This window comes from Macrotis lagotis, chromosome 1, assembly GCF_037893015.1.
Source record: "Macrotis lagotis isolate mMagLag1 chromosome 1, bilby.v1.9.chrom.fasta, whole genome shotgun sequence".
Taxonomy (NCBI): Eukaryota; Metazoa; Chordata; class Mammalia; order Peramelemorphia; family Peramelidae; genus Macrotis; species Macrotis lagotis.
Window position 1 is genome coordinate 767,294,353 of NC_133658.1, and position 23,674 is coordinate 767,318,026.

Consider the following 23,674-nt stretch of genomic DNA (forward strand, 5'->3'; position numbering starts at 1 on the left):
CCCCCTTCCTAGCTTCTTTCCTTTTGTTGATTGGAATCTGGAAATCATCTTTCTTTTTTTCTCTCCTTTCATCCTTTGCATCCAAATGGTTGCTAGGAATTTACTTTCTTAATATTGTTCATATTTACCCCATCTTCTCCATACAAATTACAATCAGTCTTCTTTAGGCCCCCCCTCCCCTCCATCACTCACTTAGCCTAATGCATTTGTATTTTGACTAGCATTCCCTTATTGTATTATATATTGTTACCTCTCCCCCTTACCTCCCATTATATTGCAAAGGCAGGGATCTATCATTTTTCATCTTTTTTTATTCCTGTTGCCTAGCATTAGACCTTGTATATAGTGGGAGCTTGATAATGTTTATTGAATTATATTGAACCAGTGACCTCATATGTCTCATCAAATGAAGTATCTCAAAGGGAGAAATGAATAGATGCTATTTTCATAGCAAGAAATGAGGGAAGAGCAATTCAGTATCCCCAAGGACACTTAGCAAAATCAGGGCCAAGTTTTTAAAAGAACAAAATGTAGCAACTTTTACCAACCCTAGATTATATGAGACAGAATATATAAGTAGGTATAGAAAAAATGGAAGTAAAGAGATGAGATTTTCTAAAACACCTAGCAAATATCAATCACCTAAAATTGTCACGCTAAATTAAATTGAATCAAAGTTTCAGAAGGATACAGGAGAGCAGAGGCAAGAAAAAATAAGTATGAAGGGTTGACAAAGATAGAACAAAACAAATGTAAGCAACTGGATTTTGGTAGGCAAAAATGAAGAGAACTAGACTTGAATTTAAAGATACAAGTTCAAATCCTTCCTCAGACACTTACATTGTAAGTGACCCTGAGGAAGTCAATTAACCTTAGGAACTCCCCTAGAATTTATTTACTAAATCATAAATGCATCATCAAATGGATGGCAGGAATTCCCCTTGAGGAAAAAAGCATAAATATTTCCTTCTATGGAGGAAAACTGGAAGGTTGTAGAAGATAGTGATGATAAGACAATTAACATTTGAAAGTAAAAAATCACAAAACATACCAAATTACATTTTTTCTGTTTATAATTACGAGTTTGGTTTAATTTCACATCCACTTACCAGAATATTGGCTTGTTGGTTGCATGTTGACCATGTTTCTTCTTTGGTCTTTATAATCTGGGGGTGGTCTTGTCAAGTGTCTGTTTATCTGATCTTGTGGGGCGATTTTCTCCTGAAAAGATGAAATAATATCAATAAATAAGTTGATAATTTAGGTGCCTTTCTTCCTTAACTAGTGGGATTGTGTGAATTCAAAGACATGCAAATAATTTCAAATCACTAATTTAATCTTCTGGCCACAAAACTGTGGATTAAATTAAGACAACATTCTTTTTCATTTCAGTAGGCTTCTAGTAATGAATGACATAAAAGTTCTCCTTCCTTATAACCATTAACATCTCTGTTCTTTTCCTGGTTATTCTTCACAACTTCTTTATTTTGGATTTTTTTTTTGAGAGAACATGTCTTCTTTGAATTTCCAAAGTGACCATGTTTCTAGTTCAAAGTTGTGAAAACAGACATGTCTGGTACCTTTGTATTTGTGAATCCTTCTGGAACCAAGAAGCCTAGGATTATGGGAGGATAGATGGGATAGGCTAGTAGAATAATTAGGCATTATCCTACTCAATTCCCTAATTCCTCTACCTTAAAGTTATGAACATTTTCTTACCATTTCCTCACTCTTTAAAAAATAATTAAATTTTTTACTAAATTATTAATATTTAACATAAGAAAGAAAACCAGATTAGGAATAAGAGGACCTGAATTCAAATCCTATCTAAATAATTTAATACTTGTATAAATTTGGGCAAGTCACTTAATCTCTGGGTCATAATGTCCTTATCTGTAAAATGAGGGGGTTGAACTTTTTGACCAATAAGTTTCCTTCCATCTCTAAGTTTATGAATCTATGAATTAACCAAACATTCTTAGTAATTAATTATATTAATTTCAACCCATAATAAATAATAACAAACTTTTGGTCCCTCTTGCTAAATCTCCTTCTTTCTTCTTTACTTCTGTTATTAGTCACCTGCAGAACCTGAGAGTTTAGAAAATAACTGGATGCCTGGGAAGTCCCAAAGTTGCTTTTCTGGCAACTTTAGGGTTCCACTCACAGACAGAAGTGATCTCTGTTTTAACAAAGAAAATCAGTTTTCTAAGTGTACATGGAATAGTATTAATTGGGTAAATTAAAAGATGATAAAATATAGTCAGAAGAATTTAACAACCAATTAAAACTTGAGTTTCCAGACAAGACAAACTTCTAAATAGAGCCAACTAAAAAGGAAAGAAAGTAATCCCTAAAATGATGATAAATGCAACTCCCCCCCTTTTTTTTTAGGATTTTGCTAGGCAAATGGGGTTAAGTGGCTTGCCCAAGGCCACACAGTTAGGTAATTATTAATTGTCTGTTGGATTTGAACTCAGGTACTCCTGACTCCAGGGCTGGTGCTCTATCCACTGTGCCACCTAGCTGCCACGCCCTGCCCAGTGCAAATTATCATATAGCCTTGGTAGATTGGGATTTCATACCAAATTTCAGACTTTTCAAAAATTCCTTAAATGTGCCCATGACTTTTGCCAGTATAATTTGTCATTCTTGGTCTTTGTGTTTTTAGAATCACTGAATCTCAGAGTGAGAAAGGATTTGGAGATTGTCTTTTCCAACCCACATCTGAATAGAAAGTCCCAATGAATGGAGAGAGAACGTAAGGTATAGCGTCAGAGAATCTGAGTTCAGATACTGTTTCTACTCTTTGCTGCCTTGACCTTGGACAAATCATTTCCCCTCCATAGACTTCATTTTATTCATTTATTCAATGAGGGGGTTGATGATGCCATTTGAACTTGGGAAGTTTTAGGTTGATGATAGCTCCTTGCTCATCTACTCCTTGGGCCCATGTTTGAAGCCTTTCCAGCCTGGCAGGGTTCCCCAAAGCTTGTACTCTATTGACAAAAGCTTTATGAATCAGGGCCATTTCTACCTTACAGTGAGGATGTTTGTCCTTCATTCTCAAAGAAGACTATGACATCAGAGAGATGTTGTCATGACAAGTATGTGAACTGGATTTGAGTGGGGGGATGCTGTGCTAAGTCATCAGCCTCACTTTCTCCTCCAGAATCATCTGAATCCAGGGGCCAGATATAAATCAGGATGATTGATGATGGCCCTAGATGTAAGGCAGTTAGGATTAAGTGACTTGCCCAAGGTCACACAGCTAGTAAGTGTCAAGTGTCTGAGGTCACATTCGAACTCTCATCCTCCTGACTTCAAGGCCAGTGCTCTGTCCATTGCTCCACCTAGCTGTCCATATTACAGTGAGATAATAGCGTAGGGCTATTATGTCTTGAGAGTAGACTTAGGAATATCTCCTCAGCCCACCCTCATTTTTTTAATAGGCTATTTAGAAAAGTAGTTTGGAATTTGGAATAACAGATAGAAGTTCCAGTTTGGAGACAGGACTTGGACTCAAGGTTTTGCCTCTGAATACCAGCTGTGTGACCCTGGGCAAGGCATTTAACTTCTCAGTGACCCAGGTAGAGCTCAAAGAATCTTAAGTTGCAGAATGGTTCCCTATCTGTGATAGCAGAAAGAATTTCTGCACTGGGAGCTCCCTGCATAGGCAAAATCACAGGTCCATGAGAGAAAAATATTACTAATTTGGCTAAACTAATGTATTTTAATAAGTGCTACACCTCTTCTTATGTCATGCACAAAAAGCTTCCTCAGAGAAGAAAAAACAGGTAATAATTATACTCCTGGGAGAAATACTCTGCTAAAGGTCTCAGATCTAGCCTAGCCAAACTGATTAAAATGATCATAAAGCATATACTAATAAAAGATACTATCAAAGATCATTTCTTCCTTGGATTTGTTAAACACACATTCAAATTCAACAAATAATCTCCAGATAATAACAAATGTGAACCCCCTTTAAAATCATGCAAGGAAGTTTCATTCTTATTGATTTATTACAACTTAAAACATTGTCCTTTGCAATTAGAACCCTGTGGGAGATAGGAAATTGCAAGGAAATGAACTCTTTCTGGAAAATAGGCTACCTTCAATTCACTGCCATAATTAAAGTAATGGCACAGTGGAAAAAATATTGGATTTAGAACCAAATACCTTAGAAATTACCTTATTCAACCTTCTCATTTCACAGATGAAGAAACAGGTTTCTAAAAGTACAGTGACTTGTTAACGATCACAAGGATAGATAAATGACAGATGGATGGATGAATAGATGAATGAAATATAAAAATACCAGTCAAAAATGACAATCCCTGTCTTCAAGGAGTGCATATTCTAATGGAGGAAGAGAATAAATGATGAGGAACTGAAAAGTAGGAAAAGGGAGGCAGTTATAATATGCCTAAGTGGGGTCAAGGTTACTACCAAAGGGATGAAGTTTGGACGGCAAGTGGCAGAGTTATGATTCAAACCCAGAGCCTCTGAACTAAAATCTAGGACTTTATCTGAAGCACTAAATTTCCCTTTATGACATTTGTTACTCTAGACCAGGGGTGGGTAATGTCTGGTCTGCAGGCTACATCATTTGGTCTGGTGCTGCCACAGCAACTGCAGGTAGGACTTGAAATTCAATAAATCCAGGAGCTTTTTAGGGGTGAATTAATTAAATGTTTGACCATATAGAGCAGGCTAATTTTTAAGCTGGTAATTTTGTATGACCTGTGAATGATGTTATAAATATCCAAATGGCCCTTGGTTAAAAAAAAAAAAGATTCCCCACCCCTGCTCTGTGCCTTCCATGAGTCTTTTTTTTTTTTTTTGATGTATGGAAATGACTGAATTTTTAAAGTGAACAAGCATTCAAAAATTATTTTAAAAGTGGCTCCTTTGTGCTAGGAACTGTGTTAAGTGCTGGGGATACAAAGAAAGACAAAAACAATTCCTGATCTCAAGGAGCTGACAGTTTTATGTGAGAGATGATATGTAAATAACTATGGACAACTAGATATATTCAGGATAAATTGGAGCTAATCTTAGAAGGAAGGCACTAACATTAAGGAAAGCTATGAAAAGTTTATTGTGGAAAGTGGTATTTTATCTGGCATTTGAAAAAAGCCAGGAAAACCAGAAGCTGGAGATGAGGAGAGAGGGAATTCCAGGCATGGGAGCCTGCCAGTCAAAATGCTGGAAGCTGAGAAAAAGAGTTTGAGGAGCATCAAAGAGACCAGTGTCAATGGATGGCAGAGAACATGGGAGAGGTAGGCACAAGAAGGCTAAAAATGTTGCTAGAGGTCAAATTATGAAGGGTTTTAAAAGTCAAATTAAAGATTTTATATTTTATCCTAGAAGTAGGGAACCACTGGAGTCTATCCACTTGAATGATGACTATCAAAACTTTAAGAAAATCAGTTTGACAGCTGAATGGAATATAATGAATGGAGTGGATAGAGGTTTGAGAATGGGAGTTCAATTGGCAAATTATTACAAAGGCCCAGGTATGAGGTGTTGACAGTCTGAATTTTAGATGGTGGCAATGTTAGAGGAGAGGAAGTCAACATGAGAGATGTTACAAATAGAACCAACAGACTTTGGCAACTGATTGGATGGGGATGGGGAGGTGGGAAAGAGTAAAGAATTGAATTTGACACAGATTGCAAGCCTAGGTGATTGAAAGAATTGGGGTGTTAGAAGGAGAGAGGAGTATGGGGGAGACAGTTCAAGACATCAGATAGCCAGTTGGAGATTAGAGACTGGAAGTGAAGAAAGGGGTTGTGGCTGGATAAGTAGATTTCAGAGATAGTTATTGAATGTGGAAGCTGATGAGACCACCAAATGAAGGAGGTCTATGGGGGAAAGAAGAGTCTGACTGGAGAGCCTCATTTTTAGTTGTATATTCCTACTTCGAACATCACACTTTACCATTGGAGCTGAGTGAAATATAGGAAATTACAAGGATATGGGTCTTTCCATGGAAAATGTCCTGCCTTTGGGCTTTGGCAGGCCCAAAGGGAAAGGCCAAACCAACAGCTTCATTGTAAAACTCTTAAGCAGAGGCTGGAGAATCATTTATTGGCAATGTTGGAGCAAAGATTCTTTTTTGAGCATGGGTTGGACTAGATTCTGGTCCCTGAACTGCCTTCCAACCCTACAAGGCTGGGATTCAATAATTGTGTGTCTATCATCCAAGGACTGGCCAGCTTAAGTGCAGAGAGGCTTATAAGTAGACTGCTGACCACCAAGGAAAGAATGGGTTTTTGGCCATAGCAACTCATGAAGACCTCCAACCAAGGTGTGAAATGGCTGTGTGGATGATGAAGTCATGGAATTTGCAAAGTGCAAAAGTATGTAGCATAATATGGAAGCAAAAAGTGTAAGGGTCATTTAATCAAGCCCTTTATTATTATCATTCTTTTTTTTTTTTTTTAGGTTTTTGCAAGGCAAATGGGGTTAAGTGGCTTGCCCGAGGCCACACAGCTAGGTAATTTAAGTGTCTGAGACCAGATTTGAACCCAGGTACTCCTGACTCCAGGACTGGTGCTTTATCCACTGCACCACCTAGCTGCCCCTATTTTTATCATTCTTAAAGTTAGTGGTAATGGGGGTGCTTTCCTTTCAGTGAATTGGTTTTCCTTTCTCTTTTCTTTTTTAAGGAGTTCATTTTATGAAGCAGGAAGAAAATATAGGATTTTCCCAGTTATGAGTTGCAAAATAACTTAAATAGACAATGTAAAATATTTTATTCTACTCTGTTATAGATACCATATCTCTATTAACTTGATATCATTACATTTATTTTACCCTTTTTCTCTTGTAGTTAGACAGGGCATCTGTATCAGGGCCAAAAGAAATAATTTTAGTTTTCATTAATGAAGATAGCATAGCCAGGACTAAGGAGGTACTAGAATTTCCTGTACTCTCCCCTGACCAGATTGGAGCACTGGGTTCAGTTCTAGGTGACATATATTAGAAATGACATTGATAAATTGGAGAGTATCCAGAAGAGGACAAGTATGATGGTTAAGGGCTTCAAGATCATGTCAGATCTAATAATAATAATAATAATAATGATAATAATAATAATGATGATGATGATGATGATGATGTTAGCCATTAATTGATACAGTGAATAGAGTGCTTGTCCTGGAGTCAAGAAAGTATGAGTTCAAGTCTGGCCTAAGGCGCTTACCAGCTGGGTGACTTTAAGCAAATCATTTAATTTCTTTTTTGCCTCAGTTTGTGCTATTGTAAAATAAGGATTATATCACCTACCTTTCAGGGTTATTGTGAGGATCATATGAAATAATAATTGTAATTATATATGCCATATAAATGTTAGCTAATATCAATTTTAATAATCATTTAATTAATTTAGATTTTATTTAATAATAATTTTCATATTAACTAACATTTATTTAAAGCTTTAAGGTTTATAAATAACTTTTCAGATATTTCTCATTTGATATATTTTATATATCTCATTTTTTTTAGGTTTTGCAAGGCAAATGGGGTTAAGTGGCTTGCCCAAGGCCACACAGCTAGGTAATTATTAAGTGTCTGAGGTTGGATTTGAACCCAGGTACTCCTGACTCCAGGGCCAGTGCTTTATCCACTGCACCACCTAGCCGCCCCTATATATCTCATTTGATTCTTATAACAACTCCCTGAGATAAGAATTAATTGAAAAAAAGAACCTTCAAACAAAAGCAGGCTATAATATATTTGTTGGGTATATTATAGAGAGGATTCTTGTTCCAAGAGACAGTAGTCTGACAAGTCTGTGCTACTGAGAAATAAGATGTTAGTGAGAGAACAGATGAGGGACTATACCTCAAGATATAGAAAAGAAGCAAGCATTTTTAAAGTACCTACCATGTGCTAGTCATTGCACAAAATGCTTTATAAATAATTTCATTTGATTCTCACAACAGTCCTGTGAGGTAGGTGCTGTTGTTATCCCCATTTTACAGATAAGGAAACTGAGGCAAACAGGTTAAGTGACTTGTCCAGGTTACACAACTAGTAAATATCTGAGGCAAAATTTGAATTCAGGTCTTTCTGCTGCCAGGTCCTGAAGTCTCTCCATTGCATTACCTAGCTGCCTAGGAGAGATTGGGGTCCAGAGCACAAGCAGAGGGTCAGCTTTTCAGGGCATAAAAAGATAGAATGTCTATAAAAAACAGGATTTGGAAATTGTGTGAGAAATTGGCAGGTGGGTTATGAAAATTCTACAACCTCAGTGGTCTTGTCCCCTTTCTAATGGCATCACAGATAATTTCAAAAGGAAAGCATTTCACTTTTCATTTCTTTGAACAATAACCCAATCAAAAAGAATGGAATAACAAGTGGTGCAGTGAGATTGCTAACCCCACCTCTTCAAACTCTTCTACACTGATCTAGAAAATAGACCAGACTGAATTTTGATTGGGAAGGTCAAGAAAACAATCACAATGATTAATTCATCCAATCATGATGGCACAGGAAGACAGAGTGATTTATGGATATTGGGAATGGGTCTGGTCGGAAATGTGAATTGTGACCAAAGGTAAGGCAAGGGGCAAGACAAGATCCCAGACTAACTTAGGCATGATCTCAGTTGGCAGCTTTATTACCCACCACCTAGATCTAGGTCACAGATCAAGGTGTGTGTGTGGGGCGGGGTACTGAGGAAGGGACCCTTCCCGGGAGCGAGAAGTTTTTCCTGGTCATACCTTGTGTTTAGAGAAAGGAGGGAATTCAGAGGCAAGCTCTTAGAGCAGAGTACCTTCTAGCTTCTAGTCCAATTTGAACTTGGTTGAAGGAATAATCAGGGCAGGAATACCAGACCTAGGAGGAGCCTGAAGTTTCCTAGCTGACCCAGTAAGAGCTTCCAGGCTAGGGGATGTATTTGAGAAACAAAACTTTGCCTTTGTAATTACTCCTTGTGTAACCTAAGATCCTTGAGGGCAGGGACTCTCTTGTTTGGGTTTTTGTCTCCTCAGTAGCCAGGGCAGTACCCTGAGGCTTAGTGAATATTTATTGAATTGAACTGATTTGCCCCTATTCCCTATTGAAATACACTTGGACTGGAGATTTCTGAAGCTCCTTCTATCACTGCTGTGGACCATAGCAGAGAAACAATTCCAGTTCCTCCCAGGAACCAGTATTGCCTGCTTGGTATTTGTGGTTTCCATACATTCCTGAGCTGGGCTGGGCTGGAATATTTAGATGAAGATGCTATGAATTCCAACATTGTTGCCCCTGAATGAAGCAATTTTCTTTCCATTGCCTTATTTGTGCAGATTTAGTCTTGAAACCTGGGAACTCCCAGGCTCACCTTGTTGTTCCCAGAATACTTGGGGCAGAGGACAAGGAGCAGCAGGGGAATGCATATGGGGCTCCCCTACCTCCCACAGTTCTGGGGGGAAAACTGATCTGAAGTAGTAGTTATCACTTACTGCATCTGCAAGCATGTGCTGCTGAAGGAGGAGATGCTGTTTCTGCTCCATAATCTGCCTCTGGATAGCCTGCTTCTTCTCCATCAGTTGCTGATTCAACATCGATTGCTGGGAGTTCATATAACTACTTCCAGTGCTTGGATTCGAGCAAGAAGTGGAACTTGGACAGGGGCCTGTGTTCTGGCCTACCACAGAGTGTTGATCCTGAAGAAATGATAGAAAAGAGGGAGAATGCTGTGAATTAAAGGGAAGAATGTTGCCCAGAGATTAGGAACTCAGCTTTTACAAATTTTCATATTGTCAAAATATCAAGCATGATGAATAGACTATATCTCAGGGAATTGTTTTTTTTTAAGGTAGGAGGAATGACCATTTGGTATTACAAATAAAAGCAAGAAAAAGTAACATTAGGACTTTATTGGAAAGGACAAACTCCCCCATGACTCTTATGATGATAACTCCACTATATTACACAAAGCAGTTTTGGGCGCTCCAAGAAAAATCCAACAGAATTTTTTGGATGGTTCCAAGTGTTCAGAAATCTTATTCAGAACCATGTGAATATTCCATTCTTGTGTTTTACATTTGCACATATACTGAGTCAACAATGGGAATTTTTATGTTGATCTAAATGTAGACTGTTCTTAAAATAGGTCAAGTCCTTAAAATGACTGCCTCTTAGAAATATGCAATACAATATCAAATGTAAAATGCAATACTAGACTTGTAATTTCATTGGTATAGAAAGACCCAATTTGGAAACTTGCTCAGTCAGACAAAAAAAAAAAAGCAACTTACTATCCGCTACTCATTGTACTAAGGGCTGGGAATGCAAAAGAAAGGCAAAAATCGGTTCTTTCCAGCAACACTGTTAGATGGTCAACTATGATGGTCTCAGTTCTTCTCAACAGTTCAGTGATCAAGGACAATCATAAAAGATTTGCACTGGAAATTGCCATCCACAACCAGAGAAAAATCTGTGGAGTCTGAATGCAGACAAAGCATACTATGTTCACTTTTTAAAACCTCTTTTACGTTTTTTCTTTTCTTTCTCATGAACTTTTTTCCCCTTTAGTTCTAATTTTTTTTTTACAACATGACTAATGGAAATATTAAATGTGACTGAATACATACAAACTATATCAGATTACTCAGTGTCATGGAAGGGGGAGGAAAGAGAGAGAGGCAGAAAAATGTGGAACTCAAAAGTTTGTACAAGGATGAATGTTGAAAACTCTCTTTGCATGTACTTGGAAAAATAAAATAAAATAAAATCTATCCTTTCATCAAGTAACTTGTATTCTAAAGAGGGAAATAACATGTAAATAAATCTATTTATATAAGATATATGCAAAATAGAGGATATTATTCTCAGAAAGGGAAGGCTCCAGCAGCAGAGGAACCAGGAGATATCTCCTTTAGAAAGTAGAATTTGAAGTTTGTAAAGAAAGTCAGGAAAATGCCAAGTTGGAGGTGAGGAAAGAGAACACTCTAGGCATTGGGAAGGAAAGAAGGAAATAAGCCTTTATTAAACATCACCTTGTGCTAGTCGAGTACTTTGTAAATATTTCATTTAATCCTCACAATAACCCTGAGAGGAATCAATGTTATTATTATCCCAGTGAGGAAACTGAGGCAGGTAGATGTTAAGTCATTTGTCCAAGATTACACAGATAGAGAATACCTGGGGAAAAAAATTGAAGTCAGGTCTTCTTGACTCCACACCCAGTGTTTTAACTACTGCCTCTAGGCTTGGAGAACAACCTTTGCAAAAATCAAGTGATAGGAGATTAGAATTTTGTGTTCCAGGAACCAGGCTGAAATTTATTATGTATAAAAAGGAATAAACACAAAAGAAAACAAAAGTAGGAAGAGGTCTAGTTGTGAAGGCTTTTGAATGCCAAAGAATGTTATAGTTGCTCCTAGAGATAATGAGTCACTGAAGTTTGTTGAGTAAAGGAGGGAGTGCTGTAGTTATACCTTCATTCTAGAAAAATCACTTTGGCAGCTGTTTGTGGGGAAGATTATGTGAGGAGAAACTTGAGGTAGAAAAACCATTTAGAATACAATTATGATAGTTCTGGGAAGAGGAATGAGAACTAGAATTAGACTGGTGGCTATGAGTTTGAGAAAAGAGAGTATGTATTTCATTTTTCCCTTATCTATCTGTCTGTATTTATTTCCTAATTACATAAAAAGATAGTTTTCAACATTCATGTGTTTGCATACTTTTGAGTAATACATTTTTCTACCACCCTGCCTTCCCAGCTCCTTCCCCATTATAGCTAAGCAATCTGATATAGATTGTACATGTAAAATGAAGTTTACCATATTTCTATATTAGTTAAACTGTGAAAGAACAACTAGAACTAAGGAGGAAAAAATGAGAAAAAGAAAAAACATAAAGGAAGTTTTAGTATGCTCTACATTCAGAATTCATAGGTTTGATTTTTTCCCTCTGGATGTGGATGAAAATTTCCTTAACAGGATTATCTTTGATTACTGAACTACTGGGAGGAGTTGGTTTGATCATTGATCATCTCACAATGTTGCGGTTAGTATGCATACTAGTCTCCTGATTCTGCCTACTTCACTCAGTATCAGTTCATGCAAATCTTTCCATGCTTTTCTAAAAAAAGGCCACCCATGATTTCTTTAGTATTCCTTAGCCTTCTTACATCATAGCTTATTCATTCCCCATTAATAGGCATCCCCTCAATTTCCAGTTCTTTAGCACTACAAAAAAAATTGCTATAAATTTTTTTTGTACATGTGGGTCCTTTGGGGATATATATTTTATATGAAAGATGAAGGAAAGGTAGAAACAACTTGATCTAGCAATTGATTTAATATATATGGAGTGAGAGAAAGCAAAGAATAAATATCTCTGAGGGTGTGAACCTGATTGAGAAGTTGGGGGAAGGAGTGGTACTTTCATTAGAATAGGGAATTCAACTGATGGGAAGATTTTGAGAGAACAGTAATGGGTTCTCTTTTGAATATGTTGAGTTTGAGATGTCTAAGGAACATCTGATTCAAAATATCTAATAGGCAATTGGTGATATGGAACTGTAACTCAGAAGAGTTTGGGATTTGATATAGAAATCTGGAAATTGTGTGCATAGAGAAGATAATTGAACTCATGGAAGTCAATGAGATCATGAAAGGAAAGAGTATTGGGGAGAAGAGAAATGGGTCCACAGCAGAGCCTTGGGAGGTACCCACAGTTAGTGAAAAAGACAGATGAAGATTCAAAAAAAAAAGACACTGAAAAGGAACTATCTGGATTGGGTAGGAAAACCTAGAGAGGAAAGAGCATCCAGAAGAGAGTGAGTGTCAAAAACTGTAGAGAGATCAAAAAGGATGAGGAATGAGAAAAGTCTGTTAGATTTGAAAATTATAAGATCATTGGTGTCTTTAGAAGGAACAGTTTCAGTTGAATAATGAATGAGGTTGAAAACTTGATTGCAGAAGATTTAAACCTGAAGAGGAGAAAAAATAGAAGTAATGAGTATGGTTGGCTTTCTCAAGGGGTTTAGTCCCAAAAGAAAGAGATAGGGAGGATGGTACCTCACAGAAACAGAGGAATCAAGTGAGAATTTTTAAGATTGGGTTAAGAAATGGGTATCTTTGGAGACAGCCAAGGTAGAAGCCCATAATTAAATTAGAGAGTGAGAGCGAGAGCGAGAGCAAGAGTGAGAGAGAGACTGAAAATTAGAGAGAGAGAGAGAGATGGGTCAATTTATTAGACAAGCTGGACTGGGATCACATGTGTATTAAGGAAGCAGGGAAGAAGCCAATAGATAAGGAAATATTGAAGATTAGAGAAAAATTGGGAGTGGTAATAGGAACAATCCAGAGGGTACTGTGGGAGACCTGAGGAATGACGAGAGAAGTCAGTCAATTCGTTTCAACAAATATCCATACATATACCTTAGAGAGGTCTGTCTAGGACATTTAAAAGTGAAGTTACTTGCTCAAGGGCTGCTAGGTGGCTCAGCTGATAGAGCTCTGGGACTAGAGTCAGTCAGATTCATCTTCCTGAGTTAAAATCTGACTTCAGATTCTTACTATGTGACCCTGGGCAAGTCATCTAACCTTGTTTGCTTCAGTTTCCACATCTGTAAAATGATCTGGAGAAGGAGTTGATAAATCACTCCAGTATTTTTGCCAAGAGAACTCCAGATGGTGTCAGAAAGAGTTGGGCAACAGTGAAAACAACTGAACAAATGCCAACCAAAACTTGTCCATGCTAACAATGAGAGTATATGTTAGAAGTAGGACTGAACTGTTGTTTCTCACTATTGTATGAGGTATAAATTTAGAACTGGAAGGAAATTATTAAGTGAAAACACAAAACTCAAAATATGTGAAAAAATCCACATTTAGATTTTATACAAACTATGGGAATATGAGGACTAATGTTTGGGGAAGTTACTTTAAAACTCAGATGGTCCTCAACTCTAAATTTAAAAGATTGGGTTAGCTGATCTCTTTTTGTTTTTGCAAGGCAATTGGGTTAAGTGACTTGCCCAAGGTCACACAGCTAGATAATTATTAAGAGTGTGAGGCAGCATTTGAACTCAGGTCCTCCTGACTCCAGGACCGGTGCTCTGTCTACTGTTCCACTTAGCTGCCTTAGATGATCTCTTTTTAAACTCCCTTTTAGTTCTAAAGCTTTCTGTCTACTCTTTTGATTGATATTATCATCACTTTGGACACCCTTAATTAGAATAGTTCTCAACTACTCCATGCATTCTTATCCTATACTATTCTTGTCCCATCATCCTATAAATTTTCTCTATAGGCTCTACCTAATTGAGGACTAATGCAACATTCAAACTATTCATCCCTGTCTTTCTTGGTTTATTATAAGATTATAAGAACATAAATTTAAAGCTGAAAGGAAATTATTAAGTATTTACTGTATATGCTAGGCACTTTGTTAAGTACTTTACAAATATCTCATTTGGTCCTCAAAATAACCCAAAGAAGTTGGTGTTATTATTATCTGAGGCAGACAGAAGTTAAGTGCTTTGCTAGATCCATACATCTAGGAAGTATCTGAGGTCACATTTGAGCATAGGTCTTCCTGACTCCAGTGAACTATCCCCTGCCAACTTTTGTATTCAGTCCTCCCCTCCCTCTGGGTCTATCAATTGTTCAAAATCAGCCTCTTCTCCTGATGGTAGAGGTCAGGAAACCAACATCCAATCCAAATACCACCTTCTCCATGAAATGAAGCTTCTTGGATGACCTCAATTAATTCTGATTTTTCTTTCCCAATGTTCTTATGCACTTCTTCATTTTGTATGCTAATTATATCTATTCATACAGTGTAATATAAATTGTACTGACTCTGGAACTAGAAGACTTGAGTTCAAATTTGACCTGTGATGGTTATGACCTATGTAATCTCCAGCAAGTCATTTAACCCAGCATCAGTTTCCTCATCTGTAAAATGAGCAGGTGATACTAGATGGTTTCAGAGGGTCTTTCCCATTCTATGATCCTATAATAGTATGTATTATCCCCAAATCATTGTTTTATGCATAGTAGTGACTCAATATTTCTAAATGATTACAAGGCAGAGGTACAGAATATATTAGAGTTATTAGGTAGGAGAGATGACTTTTGGTTTCTAGGGGTGGGGAAACATCTTAGAAAGGGGAAGAAGAGAAGGTAGATGGAATCTCTGACATTAGAATTCCACCATTTGATGGAATAGAATTCTTGAATGTCACACTCCTCCAAAAGAATCATTTTCCAAGAAAGTCGACGTCATCTTCCCTCTACACCAAAACAGATGGACAGTGCTAAATTTAGTCTTGTTCCCTCTCTATCCCATATATAAACCAACAAATATTTTCAGTCTCTTTTTTCCTGAAGCCATGTACTACAAGCTGTGCCTACTGGAAATGCATAATAAGATGGCAGAAGAAGGGGGTACTGTTTATATTTGAAGAAACAAAGACACCACCAGAATGAAGGAAGGAAAAAGATGAAGCAATGAGAGAAGAGTTTTATTTTACCATTATGAAGAGGGCATATAAACATAAAAAGTTTCTCCCTGAGAAAACTTTAAGGGCTTTAACAACAACAACAACCAAAAAAAAAAAAAAAAGCACTGTGCACATTCTTTCAATTGAGGGAAGAATTCTGATTTAGTTGTTGCTACATTTTTTTGTCCTTACGTTAAATGTGAAACACAAAACACCTCCTTCCACAGGCTTGCAGTTCTTGCCAAGATGTTGTGCAAACTCTGGTACATAAAATATTTTGAAAGAAAAAATATGTTATAATGGATTGGTTTTGATTTCCATATTCAGCTCACTCTTGCCTTAAACCCTGCCCACGTGTATCCACAATTAATAAAAGTCATCTGTTTCCCTGCATACATTTCTCCTTGATAGGCTATGGGAGCTTTCCTAAAAATGACAGACTCTCACAGATGCAAGTATTTTTAAAATGAATTAATCTATTTATATTCATGTTATCTAGTAAATGATAAAATAGCTTGCTCTAGCAGCTGGGACAAAAGATTGATTCAGGGGCAGAGAGCCCCCATGTTTGAAATCATGAATCTGGAGTTGTATTCTATTTCATGATTTAGTCTTGTTTTTTGAAGCCCATGAAATTATATGATTTGACTTTAACATTTAAAATGAATTTCTGGTCTTTCTGGCTGAAGCTTTGTGAGCAGTTATGTGCATTCATTTCTGAAAGTACCCCTTCACCCCAAAGGAAATCTTGAAGTGCTTTAAAAATTATAATTAATGGAGCCACCATCATCTTAGGTTGGTATTCCTGGTGCATAAATTTGTATAGTGTGAACCAGGCTAGTGGTATCTTTTTTGAATAATAATAATAATATATATTTTAAATTAAAAAAAATCCTGACAGATTAAGATTTTCAGGCTAACATCTGCAGATGATCTGGCAATAATCAAGATGCAAGTCCCCATATGTTTTTTGTGTAACATTCTGTCCAGGCAGGGTAGACAGTTAGTTCCTTGAAGTGACTTGCGATCTGTGTACTACATACACAGATTGTGTTGAGAGATTTCAGTACAACAAAATAGAAGTGGTCAGAAATTTCAGATTAGTAGAAAATCCACAAATCTGAACTAAGAGAAGCATAGAGGAAATTCAATAGAGGTAAAGGCACTCTTTTTCATTGATAGGAGAGCTCTCTCTGAAGTCATGTCGGGAAGCCAGCCTTCAACATATTCTTGGACTTCTAGCTCCTCCTGAAGCAAATAGAGATCAGTTAGCTTTTCCAGTGAGATTATTTTCTTCTTAGCCAAGTGGGGAATTTCTCTTTCTCTCAGTTGAAGAACTCATCTTCTCTGTGTATTCTTTCACTCATTCTAAACTTTCACAATTTCTGTATTCAGCTGACTTGGATAAATAGGTTTGTTCACTCTGTTTTTAATGTGTCACCTATTTGGTGAGAGGGAATTGAGCTGATAAAAGTAAGTTACCTGTTCCCATTCTTCTGAAAGTAATACAAAAATAACATTTATCCTAAACCTTAAAAGAATCATACCCCTATATAATGTGAGTGAGACGGATGCACTTTTAGCCCTATATTTCTCTTAGGCATAGGAGAGTGGAATGAGTATTCAGCCATGACTCTCTTTTTGCTCTCCACAAAGGTAGAAATCATAGTCTCCCTTGGAAACTGGATGAATAAGAACCTAAATAATATACATACATACATATATATATATCTATATCTATCTATATCTATCTATATCTATATATATATATATATATGCCACATGAAGGCCAGCTATTTTTATATTAGGAGGAGGTATCCACACATTTACATTACTAGTATATAGCCTTGATTTTCTATTTTGCAAGAAGAGTACAGGGAGGAAAGATCAAGAGATAAATGCAGCATCATAAAGGACTAATTCTGTAGGAGAACTATAAAACCAAATCACATTTTCAGATTTTCCCATAGGCTGACTGAGTGGGTTAAATCCTCATCCGTACCTCTAAAGTAAAAAAAAAAAAAATTGGAATTGGTTTTGGTGCTGAATCAAAGTTTAAAAGTAAACTTCCTGAGGTTATGCCTTAGATATTCTTGAGTATGTGGAAGGACTTTCCTAAGCAAGGTTTTCCTAACTTTCCTATTATTCATTCATAGGATCATAGTTTTTGAACTAGACAACAAATATAAAAGACTCTTCGGGAAATGGGGGCCTTTAGTATGCATTGTTAAACACCTTTCTACTCTGGATCAAGAATTAGGATGAGTTAAAAAAATTAATGTTTCCTAAATAATTTTTACTTACTAATTCATAACTTTATAAGGGTTCTTAACAACTTTTGAATCATGGACTCCAAATGGCAGTCTGGCAAAATCTTTTGACCTTTTTTCAGACTAATGTTTTTAAAAGCATAAAATTAAATATAGAAGATTCTAAAGGAAACCAATTATATTAAAAGTTATTTAATTTTTTAAATGAATATAAGTTCATGAATGTTGGATTAAGAATCTGTACTTAGACTTAATGTGAAAAGTCTATGAAAACCATTACATGAAGTAAAATGACATCAGCAAGAAGTCTGTTCTAAGTGATTGAGGTATTTTGTTTCACCTCCTCTGTACTTTATAGAAACAACCAGTTAGTTGAAATAGGAAAATTGAAGCAGAAACTTTTTGAGAAGGTGCTGCTTTTGGGGTAAAGAGAAGTCTTGGCTTCAGCCTTGGGTCTTTTCTCCTCCTTCTCTTATCCCCCATCTAAGGGCAGTGAGGTGGTGCAATTGGCCTTGGAGTCAGGAGGCTAGGAGTTTGAATCCAGCTGCAGACATTTACTAGCTGGGTGACCTTAGGTAAGTCACTTAACCTTGCTTGCCTCATATCCAGGGCCATCTCCAATCATCCTGATCCATATCTGGCCACTGAACCCAGATGGCTCTGAAGGAGAAGGTGAGACTGTTGACTGGGCACAGCCCCCCTCCCCCACTCCAATTCATGTGCTTGTCATGACATCACTTCCCTGATGTCATGGTCTTCTTCAGGAATGAAGGACAAGCATTAAAAAAAAAAATTAAAAAATTAAAAATCCCCCATCTCCTCCAAGGAGGTCCCAAGAAGGCTCTGGATGTCAGACTTCCTACCATCCCATAGTCTTAGAGTGTCCTAAAGTTTTCCTCAAATCAGCTAATGGTAGCCAAGGACTGAGGGGAGACAGATGAACAATTCAGGAACCTAGCAAAGAAGCTATTTCATGACGAAGGGAACTTTCTGAAGCCTAAGCAAAAGGGAGAAAATGACTCCCAGCAATTAGGAACAATAAGTCGTCCTAATTGCTACATGTATTTTCTAAGTTTGAACCTTCTTTTCCTGGGTCACTTTATGTATTTGTGGGTCAGTGTATCATGGATTTTTGAGGAGATGAGGGAGTACAAATTTGGCCCAAGGCAATGATTAGCTGTGTGATCCTGGGTAAAGCACTTAATCTCTGCTTGTCTTAGTTTCTACCTCTATAAAATGGGAATAGTAACAGCACCTACCTCTCAGGATTCTAGTGAGGATCAAATGAGATAATTTTAAAGCACTTAAAAATGGTGCCTGGCACATGGTAAGAACAACATAAATATTTCATATTAATATTACTGAGGCAGCTAAGTGATGAGGTGGATAGAGTACCAAGGCCTGGAGTCAGGAAGACTCATCTTCCTGAGTTCAAATTTGGCTTCAGTTACTTACTAACTTTATGACCTTGGACAAGTCCCTTAACTCTGTTTGTCTCAACTTCCTCATCTATAAAATGAACTGAATAAGGGAATGGCAAACCCCTCTAGTACCCTTGTCAAGAAAATTCCAAATGGGATCAAGAAAGAGTCAAATAACTGATTGAAAATAACTGAACATATTATCATCAATCGGACTTACTCTACCACCTTAATAAATACCCTTTCTAAAAACTACTTAAATCTAGCTGATGTACTTCATTTTTTAAATTTTTTTAGGTTTTTGCAAGGCAATAGGGTTAAGTGACTTGCCCAAGGCCACACAACTAGGTAATTATTAAATGTCTGAGGTCACATTTGAACTCAGGTACTCCTGACTCCAGGGCCAGTGCTCTATCCATTGAGCCACCTAACTGCCCCATAATTTATTTTCAATTGATAATATTGGGGAAGGGAGCACACCAGTATGCACCTGAGTCAATGGTAGAGAATCACATCCAAGAGCTCAAGGGCTTCCCTAGTATCCAAAACAAACAGAGAAGATGCAACCTTGCTCTGAGAAACCAGGTTCATCAGTGTGAATGACAGTTGGGATGCAGGCTCCTCAAAGCTTATATGGGCTACAAATGTAATTATTTTGTTATTTTCAGAGAAATTTATCATAGATCACAAATTCAATTATAGAAACCTTAGGTGTTATTAACATTAACCCCTTTAATTTAAAGTTGAGGAAATTGAGACCCATACAGATCAAACAACTTATTCAAGGTATTAGGAATAGTTAAGTAGCAGAATTAGAATTTGAGCCCTAGGCTCCTGGCTCCAAAGTCAGTGTAATTGCCACTGAGTCACACAGTTACCTGTTCCCTTACATGAGGAAGCCCTCACAGGAGAATTAGATGTCCATGATCTGTTTTAGGCAATTCATCATCTACCTGCTTTGGGTTATAATTAGAATATTCTCTTTCCTTGGAGCACAGATCAGATGTGTCCTACGTTTACTATGTTCACCCCAGAGGTCTGAGGTCCTTTGAAAATTTCATCAAATTGCCACCCCCAGACTCCCACAAGAAAGAACACTCCAAAAACAAATCCAAATACTTTAGCTCCAAGAGCCAGGCTTCAAGGTCTTTTCTTTTCTTTTTCTTTTCTTTTTTTTAAAGCCTACAGCTTCATGGGATAAATGTTCAAAGAAACAGTATGTATGAGGGAGATAATCATGTAAATCCCGTTAACAAATCCCAGGGTTTGGGACCTAGGCACTAGGCCCCATTTTGCAAATGTACCTCTGTACAAATCATGGCCACAGCTTTGAAAGATCTTTTAAAAAGATGTTAATCTAATTAAAATGCTGGGATTCTCCTTTCATTTCACTTTGGTATCATGCAAGGGTTCTGTCAGGCAGAACTGATTCCACCAAAAGGTAGAAAGAATTGGTTCCAATTAAATATGAGCTTGATAATTTTAAAAAACTCTATGATTTCTTTGAAGGGTCCTAAAATATCACGAGTCCTCTGAATTTATGACAGTTTCACTGTTTGAACAACCAGTTGTGTGGACTGAATGGGGAAGGATCAGCCAGATATTATTCTCTTAAAGAAGTCGCTCACCACTACCCCCAACATATACATACACACACACACACACCCCTAAAAACTACTGGTCTGATTCTGAGAATCTGGTCAGAATGCTTCTCTGTTTTCTTTTAATTTTTTTTGAAGAGTTACTTTATTATATTTTTTCATTAAAAATGAAGTAACGTAAGCAATTTGATAACCATGAGAATATTTTGGCATGATATGAGTATCTTTTCTTTTTCTTGGCTTTCAGAGCCAGGCATCTGCAACTGCAATGTTAAATTTGAGATAAAATACCCAGCTGGGCAAGTTTGTACAGTAGATCCCACAAATTGGTTTGCTATTCAATCAATATATATATTTTTAATTCCTTCTTCCCTGTTTCAATGAACTAACTAGCTCAATGTTTCCTAGAGGCTTTTCATCTCATGGATTGACTGCTAAGGAAGCCATTTTACTTATCGCTCAATCTTATGAATAAGTTGTCTTAACTTTTTCAGATTCTCCACAATCTGGCAATCTAGTTACTGAAGGTTTTTGTGAGCTGACTGGCTAAGTTACTGCAATAATTCTCATTAGGCTGAAGAAAAGTACAGTTATTAAGGATCAACAGGCTCCCAGACTTAGGGCTCAATAGAAACTTGGAAGGGGTAGGGAGGGAATGGAACTCATTGACTGATTGCTGATATATTCCTTCTTTCTCTTTGATTGAATGATTCTCTCTCTCTGTGATTTGACCTTTCATCTTTTAACTGAATTACAAAGGTTCTCTTAGATCATAGGTGATAGATTTAAAGCTAGAAGGCACATAGAGGCTTTTAGTCCAAAGTCCCCCATTTTATAGACAAGGAAATTGAGTTCAAGGGATGAACTCAAAATTCACACAGGAAGTCAGTGTCAGTGAACAAGTCATCTGAATTCAAAACCAGCCTTGCACACACTGCTTTAATTTCTTTCTAGAATAAGCATTTTAGACATGGTAAAATATTCATACTATCAAAAACTATTTAAATCATTCCTCCATCAATGACTTGTGTGTCATAAATTATGAATTTACACCCCCAAACTCCTGAGATATAACAAACTCACTTCCAACTTCTTAAAAAACAACATCTACACTGTCATATGATCATGATGTTGTCGTTGGGAGCAAGATACAAAATGTAAAGAGGAATAAATGTGTAAAGGCAGAAAAGCATTTAGACAAGAAAGAAAACCCCCAAAACCCATTTGTTCAAGTTGGGGAATTGGTTTTTGTAGGTTGGAATCAATGTGTTGTTGGGATGGAGAGGGAACTGGAGAGGGAAAGGTGTGTGCATGGCAAAGTCATTTATATCAAAAGAAAAATGTACTTGGATAAACTTTTCCATGATCCCTTTGCAATTATGGGTTGCAGATTTTATTCTTTTAAATAAAGAGCTTCTCTCTCCATGCTCAGCACCTTCTGTGTGATCCTGCAGAGAGACTGTAGCTGTATGGTTATAGTGGTTAGTCCAAAATGATTAGAATGAGCTCTGTGGTCACTGTAGAGTTCATCTTTCAGATGTTACCTAATTTTCAAGTCAGTGTGACACCAGGACATGGAATCTATTCTTAGCAGTGGAGCTTGGGCGCTTATTATGGATTAGCATGGAGGGCTGATTCCATAGACGAGGAGGTGACCAGGAACAAGACGTCTTTATGTCAGAATGGAGGAAGAGAAATGGAGGAGAGAGGGTTTGGTAGCTGTAGGGGAAGGATGAAAAATCTCATAAAGGGGATTCCCCCAGTGGGCAAGACTCTGTGGCTAATGACCTTCTTACCATATATTCCTTTTTGACTTCTTGGGGTTTCATTTATATCAAAAGGAACAAAAGTCTATTCAAACAGCAGAAATGAAAAGAAAATAGATTTGGGTCTCCATATTTCATGGCATAGTTTGTGGGTGTAATCAACTGGTTAGTCTACAAGAATCAGATCACAGATTCGGAGGCTATCACAGTCCAACAAAGGTGAATGAGGTTGCTTACTTATCGTGGAACTGCCAATTCAGGGATCCAAGGAGCTAGCATAAAGGAGAATGGGGATGTATATGTCAGTGGTAGAAAGGAAGTTGTTGGTCTTGATGGCACATTATCTTCCAATTTACAAGTATATATGCTTCTAAATGTAATCATTTAATGTTTTTGAGCTCAATGACGCTATGTAACTGATAAATTGTGCTCCAAACACCCCTTTGTTAATAACTATTTTAAGACTTGGTACAGATTGGCTTATTGTTAGTTTGCTCTAAAATGACACAAATTCTGTTCACCAGAGAGGGTGGCATGATGTTTATAATAATACCAGTAACAAGACAAAACCTAAGCCAAAGGTTTTGTTCTATATGCATTTGTGAAATACTTATTAGATTCAGGGCTTTTGTTGGTCCTACAGAATACAGAGATAAAAACTAAACTAGGTCCTGCCTTGAGGAATTGCATATGCACAAATAACTAAAATAATCTCATTCATTCAATCAGATTTTAGCTAGCACCTACTCTATGTACCAAACATTCTGGTAATAGAAAAATTTAAAAATAACAACAATAAAAAACCAAGTCTTGACTTATAGGATCCTATATTCTGTTTGTGGTGGATGAATGCAAAAATAGGTACCCGGGGCAGCTAAGTGGCACAGCGGACAGGGCACCAGCCCTGGAGTAAGAAGGACCTGAGTTCAAATGCAGCCTCAGACAATAATTACCTACCCGTGTGACCTTGGGCAAGTCACTTAACCCCACTGGCAAAAACAAACAAAAAAAAAGAGATCCCTAATATATCCAAAGTAGATACTATATAATTTCATAGCTAGAGGGAGGGTAGATGGGTGGAGAGCCACTAGCAACTAGGGAATGAGGACAGTCTTTCTATTAGGAGAAAGAAGTAAAGCTAAATTTTAAAGAA

At 37.1% G+C, this 23,674-nt stretch overlaps 1 protein-coding gene across 1 annotated transcript in view; it reads right to left on the minus strand.

The window, feature by feature from the left end:
* MAML2 (mastermind like transcriptional coactivator 2) overlaps positions 1–23,674 on the minus strand; it is a 423,011-nt gene that overhangs the window by 11,214 nt on the left and 388,123 nt on the right. Inside the window, exons 3-4 of the mRNA XM_074216528.1 lie at positions 9,462–9,665; positions 1,110–1,221 (exon numbers count right to left, since the gene is read on the minus strand). Coding sequence (XP_074072629.1) covers positions 1,110–1,221; positions 9,462–9,665 — 316 coding nt within the window. The remainder of the gene's footprint in view (positions 1–1,109; positions 1,222–9,461; positions 9,666–23,674) is intronic.